Source organism: Nestor notabilis, unplaced genomic scaffold (assembly GCF_000696875.1).
Source record: "Nestor notabilis isolate BGI_N333 unplaced genomic scaffold, ASM69687v1 scaffold4934, whole genome shotgun sequence".
NCBI lineage: Eukaryota > Metazoa > Chordata > Aves > Psittaciformes > Psittacidae > Nestor > Nestor notabilis.
The window spans coordinates 43141-53119 of NW_009924184.1; the positions used below are offsets into that span (position 1 = coordinate 43141).

The 9979-nt window shown below is 38.4% G+C and overlaps 1 protein-coding gene across 1 annotated transcript in view; it reads right to left on the minus strand.

The window, feature by feature from the left end:
• DENND5A (DENN/MADD domain containing 5A) overlaps positions 1-9147 on the minus strand; it is a gene marked incomplete at its 5' end in the record, with an annotated part of 49700 nt that extends 40553 nt beyond the window's left edge. The window contains 3 exons of the mRNA XM_010012499.1: positions 7010-7670; positions 8370-8479; positions 9076-9147. Coding sequence (XP_010010801.1) covers positions 7010-7670; positions 8370-8479; positions 9076-9147 — 843 coding nt within the window. The remainder of the gene's footprint in view (positions 1-7009; positions 7671-8369; positions 8480-9075) is intronic.
• Positions 9148-9979: the final 832 nt, after the last annotated feature.

Genomic DNA, 9979 nt, shown 5'->3' on the forward strand with positions numbered 1-9979 from the left:
GTAGAAGGAGGAGGAGAAATCACTCACTGATGTCAGTAGTGTTACCGAACTAACTAAGCTGGTGTAAGCATTTATATACTGCACATGCCTCAAAGACTACCAGAACAAGAGTTCAAGGAACAGCCAGGTGATGAAGGTTGTTGGCAGAAGTAAAACGACCACCAAAGACCACTACCACGTTGTTATGTGAATGCAAAAATGGGCATGGAATTATGTAAAATGATTCTCAGAAAACTAATGCATATGTACGACATCTACCAGAAATGTAATGAATATGTATGTTAAGCAACAATATAATCACAGTCTGTTTGATGCTTAAAGGGGACACATGTCAGGAGGAGATGTCACCTGTGTCTCCCAGCGCTGCAATAAAGAATACCTGTTTGTCAACTTAAACTTCGTTGGTGAGTTCTTAACGTGTTTTACGAATCAGTATGCATGTCTTTTCCTAACATGTTGATAAAACTACAGACAGTATGAAATTGGAAAAGACACTTGCATGTACAAGTTCAGGTGTTGAGGTTTCTGAAGCTCTTGAACACTGTTGTAGAGTGCAGATGAAAACTGCAAGAGTAACAACTGTTCAAAACAAATGTTCTAGAGAAAAATGAAGCTTAACTGTGCACTTTCTAAGGTTACGGCTTTAATTCTATCCTTTGGCCTCTCAGACTTCAGAGAGCAGAAGACAGAGGGACAAGAAATTTGGCTCCTGGCATTTTTGTTTGAAGGCAAAGTTGCAGAGTTTGGGAGTCTGCAAAGAATCCCACAACCCGAGAGGAACCCAGCACAGGTTTTGCTACCACTGGTCATAATTCTGCAATCTAGGCTTTTGGTTTTTCTTTTCAGATCTAGCTCTGTTGGTACAAAAGATTACTGTACAGAGCTACTTGTCACTGCCACACAGTAGATCTACTGTGACTGAAGGAACCTTCAGCCAAAACAAGCAAGAATAGCTTAAACAGTTTATAAAGATTCTGCCAAAAGCTTAGTTGGACTGAAACACGTTAGGGAACAACCAATGAACATCACCAGCAGCACTCCCCTATTCTGCCTGCACACCAATTTCTGCCTACATAGTTACTTACTGGTTTGCAGCTTTAATCACAGCCTGACTGCAGAAAAGTGATGAATTAATGATAAGCTTTGGGAAGATTCCATTCCATACTCTATTTTCTTCAGCTTTAAAAGGAACTTTAAATGTAGCCATAGATATACAAACATTCCAGCTGGTTTGTATTCAGCTTGCTTATTTGAAAGAACAAGTCTCAGAATAGAAACAGTGTTTTCCTACTACACAAAAACCCCCTGTCTCTTCCTGCTGGCTAATTCAAATACAACTTCTCCCTCTGTCATTAACCTAACTTTAGTATTAGCCTTTCAAATTAATTACAAAGTAACATCAATAATTCAGAATTTCTATCCACTCAGCAGCTACCCCCTCCAACAGAGCTATCTGCAAATGCAACTCTCTGATCTTGGATATCCACTTGGCTTAAGCCATTCCCAACTGTTTGGTCTGCATGGTTGCAGCCTGCAAGTAACAATAACTACATTCTACAAGCTTTATGCATTTCAGGAGCAGTCGGCAAAAGGCATGGACAAAGTCAAGAAGCCTGCAAACATAAATCAAACTAAATGTTTTCTTATACCTATCCTGAGAGGGCATGAAATTACTTTTTAGTCTTTATAAAGAAGCAAGAAGAACACTTAGTACCAAGGTACCACATAAGATTTAAAAATAATAATAATAAAAAAATTAAAAGAGGAAAAGAGTGCTTCAGTGGTCTTGCTCTTGGTTTTAAAACCAGAATATACTTACTCTGGTGCAAATGACAAAATCTTTTGGCCTTGTAGTGTACACAAGAGCACTGGTAGGAAAAAATGACATACCACTACTGCACTGTTAGTTTGGAAAGTACTTAGCTGATCACTACTGTGCTAAAAAAAACCACTGCTCCTTAACACGGCCACTTAACACAGAAAAAGGCTGATTTGTTCCTCTAACCAATTACTGGAGGTAAAATGCCTTATCCCTTAAAGCATGTATGAAAAGTTAGTTATACCAGTATTTATCTATGTATTTAGTATAACTAGACATTTTTGTTGATCTGTAAAAAGCAAGTAAATCCAGGAAAAACAAAAATTAAGGAGTCTCGGGCCTGGAAAGAGAGTAACAGGACGGGAAGAAGGTGGCACCTCTGAAGAACCACGATTCCACCTCTATTTTCACATTCTATGAGTAAAAAGTCTATCAAGTGCCTACTGAAATTCTCTGACTTGGCCAAATTTAAAGCCATTACATGAGTACATTCTGGAATATGTTTTTCCTTCTACTGATCCTACCCCATGCATCACAATGAAATACTGTTGCATTTGACAAGTAATTTCCATTCCACATGCAATTCCCATATTGATGCTTTAAGGCAGAGAGTTGCCCCTACAGTGTCAGACTGTTACCACAGATGAGTCTGGCTGGGTATATTCAGGAAGTATATGGATAAACCAGGAAGATGGGCTACTTGCCAGTATTAAGCTTTTCTTTAGCCTGAAGGGGAACAGAATGGGCAAAAATTATAAACACAGTTCCTATGGACGGGTAGTATGCAACGCAGTTGAGCCACCAGACACAGTGGTGGCAAACTCTTACACCTCAAGAGTTCACCTAAGGCATGCCTGTTTGTTCCAGAAAGCACAGCGTAAAACAAACACTTTTCAATTGATTTTTCTGAGCACAGGTATCTAGCATGTCAAATTCCTTAGAGAAAAACATGCATTTCTTTAACTGGGCCTTTCACTTCAAAAAACCTCTAACTGCAGTAAGAACAAACTGCGGTTCGTAGAAGCAGTGGGTCAAAGTACTTGCTATTCGTGTTCACTTCTGTGTCTGACTGGCTGATTAAAGATGCCTGCACCAAGCAGGAGGTTTCCTAACTCATTAGAGGCATAAGAAGAAAATATCTTATGTAAGATAGGAGAACTGGGCAACACAGGACTAATACTGCAAAGAAGTAAAACTAATACTTCAAATCTCTAGAGCGAACGTAATTTTGAACAAGTGAAACAATGATGGGGAAGAGTGAATCAAACGCAAAGCAAAGCAGAAAAAACCCCGACAACTTCATGTGTGCTTAAAAATGGCAGCACAGAGCAACTAGACAGAAAATAAAAACTGTTCAAGATCATAGTCTGTCCTGTATTACATTTCTCCTTCTATAGTTTTCAGCTTAGAAAATCACCTCCAAGCAGATTTCACAACTGTCTTACCTCAGTGCACGCTTTCCAGACAAGCTCTAGGTGCTCTATAGAGATACGGAATATTTCTATTCCACAGATACAAGAGCAACATAAAATGCAGGAACGCAAACCATCTCCTGCAGAGTAATTTGGTGAGGGCACTACTGAAGGGCCCCAGCACCACTGTCTCTTTGCCAGAGTTCCTCACCACTGGCTCAGCACTAGGAGCAGCTTCAGCTTCTTCACTGTCTTAATGTCACCCACCTTCCCCTAACACTTTTCCAAGTGCAAGACAACTCTCTCAAGAGGGGAATCAAATCAAGGTATTCATTCCCTACATTTGGCTCACACTGATCCAAAACATACAGGCTGTGCCAATACAGTGGGACAAAAATGAATTTCCAGAAGCACAAAGTCAGAAACATGTCAAAGGAATCTTAAAGCAAAACACATTCACTGCCAAGTGAAGTTACTTCTATTCCAAGGACTAACTGGAACTTACAGATGCTAAACAATTTGTTTCAAGAACTGCATCTGTCAGCAAAATCCTCCAAGAGTTTTGGGTTTGGGGTTTTTTGTTTGTTTGTTTGGGGATTTTTAAATAAATCTTATAAGCAAACCCTCTGATCCTGTCATGTACTGTTCTAAACCTAAATCCACCCAATGTGTATTGCAATCTCATCTGACCTAGGAGAACAAAAATGATCCCACCACCTCAACTGTCACAGGTTTGAGCACCAAGAGATTTAACAAACCCAGAAGACATTTGTGTAAGATTTATATTCCAAAGGACAACCTAAACCTTACACTACTGCACATGAAAGAACGTGCACAAGCCCTTACAAAAGTTCAAGAAATTCCCGATTCCACTTTGAACTGAGCGCACCTTCACCTGGATCTCCATTCAATATTCCTCGTTTCACAAACTGCAAAACACCGATGTTAGTTGACAATAGAGAAGAGCAGAATGTATTAAGAGCATATTCCTGCTTTAAAATAGGTTGCCCAAGGAAGTTGTGAATGCTCCAACCCTGGAGGCGTTTAAGGCCAGGCTGGACAGAGCCTTGGGTGATATGGTTTAGTGTGTGACGTCCCTGCAGGGGGGTTGGAACTAGATGATCTTAAAGGTCCTTTCCAACCCCAACTATTCTATGATTCTATGCAAACAAAAAACAAAACAAACAAAAACAACAAACAACAAAAACCCCACATGAACCTAAACAAACCAAAGAAGAAAACTGTTAAGTACAGGTACAGACAATCAGAACCTCAGTCAGAAGTTCCATTTTCCTACTGATATTATCCTTCTAAGCAACACAAGCAATCACTTCACTAAACAATTATCTAATTTGATGCCACACAGAAGAAAACAGAGTATCATGGTTAGAAAAGACAAAACCAGAAATTACAGGAAGAAAAAGTTTACCTTCTAGAACTTCAAAATACTTCACACTCCCATTTCAAGTCATATAAAAACAAAGTACATGTGTATCAAAAACGTTTTAGAAGATGGCTTCTTCAACTTGGCTGTTGGCAATGCCAGTACTATGCAGTAACTTCTGCTTCTAAGTCACTAGAAGTTTTGAAAGTGTTCTGACTACGCATTAGAAAACTGCGCCAAGGGGGGTTTTAAGGAAAAAAAAAAAAAGGCAGGTAATAAAAAGCATCAGGAATCAGATCCCTCAGATAGTACTGAAGAGAAGCTACGTTTCAAAAACCTATGGCTGCTATTACTGAGAAGGCACTGCCACATTTAGTTCACAGCAAACAAATAACAGTCTTTTTCTACTGAAAGAAGACTTTTTAGCCAGAAACTGTAGGCAAGAACTTGGCAGAGAGACAAGACACTTCCATAATGTGCCACACGGCCCAACTCAGTCAAAGCAGAAGAACACTGGACAGAAACTGGTCATAAAGATCCATGCACACAGGCCTTCAGCTGCATAGATCCCTGTGAAATCTGTAGGTCTGCATGTGCAAAGAAGCAACTCAAGTGTTCCAGAGCCATTTTAAACTTCTTTAATTAGCCACTGATCAGACACACTTGGAAAGTGCCCAAGAAAAAAAGTTGAATCTATTATTATGGCTTAGAAAGAGAACCCAGGATACAGAAGACTAGCCTAGAAGCAAGCTGAGTTCCAGTCCAGGAGAAATCAATATTTATAACATGATGGCCTGAAAAGACATCAGGGATTACTGTTCTGATACGGTGATGCACGCGTTCTTTTTCTTGCGGTGCTTCCAACCAGCCAGGCACATGCACTTCCAGCACAGGAGGTCTCAAGCACAACTACAGGCCAACTGGACTGCTTTCTTCTTCAGATGGAAAAGCTGATGTTTGAATCTTCTACTGATGGGACACAGATACCCACATTGACAAACTATCCCTAAATCTCAGATGCATAATCCATTTCTGGAGAAACCACAAAAGAAGTCTGTCTGCTAGGCAAGTGTTTCTAGATTTTCTATGAATAATAAGCAGAGCAATTTGGTTTTTAAATCCAACAGAGTAACTGCTATCAAGTACAGTAAGTTTTCCTGATTGCGTTTGAAATACTGTATAGTTTTTTTCTGTCACAGTTAACTGTTCATACAATGCAACAACTGTGATATAATGCCTTGCTGGCATTATACACTTTTAATCACCTTGACTACAAAAACAAAACTTATCTTTGGCCTTAGTCTATGCACATCTCAACACACAAACGTCCATCTTTCATGCTTGCAAAATGTTGTTAATAACTGCAGGTTATATTTTATAAATAGTTACCATTTGTATTCTACATATTTCAGTGACATCTCACTGGAAGAAAATATCAAAAACAGATTTCAGTAACGCTATGGAATATCCCTGGATTTGCCCTGGGGTCTTCTAGGCTTCTTTACCATTACTATGAAACAGTGTTGCATGATGATTAAAAATGCAGTATGTCTACTTTAAACCATTCCATTATGGATAGGTGGGTCTGGACCAATGCTAGCCAGCTTGGGGGGGGGGGGGAAAAAAAAGTAGAAAAATTACCTTCTGGCGTAATTGCATATACTCTGTATTGGAGTAACAGGATGCAGAACAAGAAGCTGAGGATTCACAAATTTCAACACAGAAAATGCATACCACATTACTTATTAATTGATAAACATATACTATTCCAGCTTAGATGTTGCCTATTCTCTTCAAAGCAAGCTTTATCTCCGTAACTTCAGCAATAATTGTTTCAAGGCCTTAACAGAGATTTGGGATTTAAGTTCAGTCAAACAAAACTTTTTTATGGTAATTTTATTTCAAAGTACCAACTGAAATCTGACTTTGGGTACTCAAAAGATTAAAAAACAAATATATACATATTTGCATCATTAATTCTTAAAGTTACCTAGTTAATTATATATGGTTCTCAAAGCACAGATACTTTGGCAGAGGCAATTCAGCTAAGCAGCTGGAGAGGAACATGGAGAAGGCATACTACTCTATCCAACAGCACATTTCCAGGGACATCAACAGGGGGAACAGTCAGTCTACGAATACAGAAGTTTATGTGAAAGCCCAAAGTTTTAAGTTCAGGTGTCCAAAACCAGGAGCCAATACAGTGCTCTCTTTGCAACTCCAGTTCTTTTCTTCACATTAAGAACTGCACGCAGATAAGCCTGACTGCATTAGCATGCCTAAGCCACTTTAATGCAGCTATACTTTTGTTTGTGTGGGTTTTAAAATTCAGGAAATGAAAACACCTTGTGCCAGTACAACTACAAAATAAAAAGACAAAAAACAAGTACTCACGCTGTGAATAAAGCAGTATCTGAAATTCCAAGAGGGCACAGGTAAAGAGTTGAACCACATTTTCCACTCCAAGCAATTCAAACACTTCTTTAACCGGAAAATCAAATAATGGTAGTTCGCTGGTGCTTGGCCTCTGGCAGATAATTGGTCCATAAACACCTGAAAATTTTAATGACCTTCCTGCTGGAGGAAGAGGAACCTCATAGAGAATATTGTAGATGTAGCTTTCTAAAGGTAGAGGTGGCGGCTGAGGTGAAGTCACTGCTTGGTGAAGTTGTTCTAATACTTTCTTACAAGCTTTCATAAAAGACATTGGAGTAATCAGACAAATGCACTTTGAGACATAGAGTGTATCTCTGCTGATGTCATAGGAGTTAAAACGCTGCAGCTTTGAAACAGAAGTGCCATTGCAGTCTCCAGTGCCGCTGCAGCTATCTTTGTCATTTGTGGGTGGAGTATGAAGAATGTCATATTCAGCATTGTGCATATGATACAATGTCTGCATTGCACTGCAGATCTGTTTGCTAGTAACTTCCTCAAAAAACGTGAGAGAAAATCCAAATGTCCGTGAGCCATCTTCACGAGTAATAATAAAAGAGTGGAACTGAGGTTCTCTGCAATCTGCTTGTGTCTTGAAAGCAAGCCCTTTAGGCATACACAGCTATAAAAAAGGGGAGAGGGGAGGTAATATCAATTAGAACACTTTTCTCTCCCCTTGCCTGCAGAAACATTGACGAAAACAGGATTTAGAATCCACAGATTGCCATCACATTTCACTTTCAATTCTCTTAAGTGTTACATCTCTGTACAATACAGTAATACGCATCTACATCAGAAAAACTAAAGGAACATATTAAAAGGGCTATATGGAGTTTCTACTGAAACTGATATCCATTTTGTTACCAACCTCAATGGGAATAAAATAACAGAATTCAAACTCAGATAAAGGAAAGTGTTTTGGTCACCAAGACCAGCAACCTGACAGAGAAAAGTTCTATATTTTATCTAAATAAAGAAAGCACACCACATTCTATTTACAGAAAAACCATGCACAAAGAAGATTCATTAATTGCAGGCTAATTTATTTCTCTAAGAAGTCTCTAAAATGCAACAAACTGCAGGAAAACAAAAGACTCTCCTAGGAACTTATCACTTACAAGTTTTAACTTAATTTCCTTTAAAACAATATCACAATTAAATGAAAAGTCTCTTTTGAGTCTGCATAATTTGAAGAAATTCATTATTGTTTCCAATCTGTAACAGATTTCACAATTTCCTGTCAAAGAAAACACAGATGAATGCCTTCAATTGTCAAGGTAGGTTTTTGTCTTAAAAACGGAAGCCATTAAGTGATACCAACCATTCCCACTGCATCCTGGTCAAAAGGGTTCCATTCAACATTCTCAGGATAGCGAGCAAGAACTTTGGATTTGAATGTGCGTCTTAGCGGAGTCTGCTCAAAGTTTTCCCCTGCAGGTGGAAGAAAAAATATGTAAATAAATATTTCATTCTCTTTTTAAGCTCAGCAAGGCCGAATAGCAGGACATCAGCCGGTAGACGCGAGGATAAGTGAATTAAGTAAACACTCCTTTTAAGAGAAACAGAAAATGCAAGACAGTTAGTCAGCATATAATCAGATTGCAGGTATTAGCAAGGATTAGCATAGTAGCATTTCTATGTTGTTAAGTATCTGTGCTTTTCCTTAAGTGTAATTATCTTGAGATTGTGGTCGTGGCAGCAATTCTCTAAGTTACTCTTCAGATACTTCAGATTCTTGTTAAAGCATAGCTAAAGCTTCGTTTCAGTGGAATTTTGTTACTGAAGAAAAGCACAAATAGACAAGATGCAAAGATGATGCAAGTTTAAGACAGACATACAAGTGGCACCACTTAAATTTCTTCTTCAAGACTTAGGAAAAAAGGGTATCCACCATCTATTATAAGAAGTTAGCTGTGAAGAGAGTCTAAAAGGTTAGAAGATCAAGAACCACATAAATGCCCATGAAGATAGGGTATCAGATGAACAAAGATTTGTGCTTTTTTTTTACCCCACACTTTTTCCTTTACCTTCTGTTGCACTTGAAATGAAACGGCTGGCACCATCTCGGGTTTTAGAGGCCTGTATATACTGGCATAAAGCTATACAACAAATAAAAACAACACTGCATTACACATTTCATACTGTCAACTGTAATTACATAGCTAACACATACCAGTAAAAATAACATACAAGTATGTTATACAGGACTAGCATGCGTAATAGATTATCTACTCCCCTAATACGCTTTTTATACACACAAAACTTCATACAAATATTTCATTTCAAGTACACGTTTCTTGAAAGAGATAAGTGTGTAACATACTCATAGCTCCTGTATACACAACCAGAATACTGATGCAGCAATAGGAATTAGCTGCTTGTGAAATGAAAGTTTTACATGTTAAACTATAAAATACTCCCAAAGAGCAGATGATGCAACTAACCCCAAGGACAAGACCATTTGAAGGCCTTCAGAACTATATGAATTTAAGTGGCATGGTCCAGCTTTTGACAGATGCCATCCATACATACTAGACTGGCTACTACAGTCATGCTTCTAAGCTCTCAAATTTTCTCTGGAGCAATGACTGTTGATTGCGATAGCACAGAGCTTTCTGCAGTGAATCTTCTGAGTGTGTGTAGTTGCTTTAAAAATAAAAAAGTGCACAACTGCATATCTTAAAATAAGCTTAGCTATCTTACTAGAATGCAATTAGCTAAATGAGCATGCAGCTGTTGACAGCTGCACTAACAATCAGGCACAATTGCATGAAATCATATGCTTTAAATAAATTGAACTATTCCAGCAACACCTGCAAAAGAGAAAACACACTTCAACTTCTCACTTGTTTTCTCACATGCAGCAATTACATGGTAATAGAAATTGATTTCAGAATTGGTTGGGTTTGTTCTGTACTTTTATAGTAATAT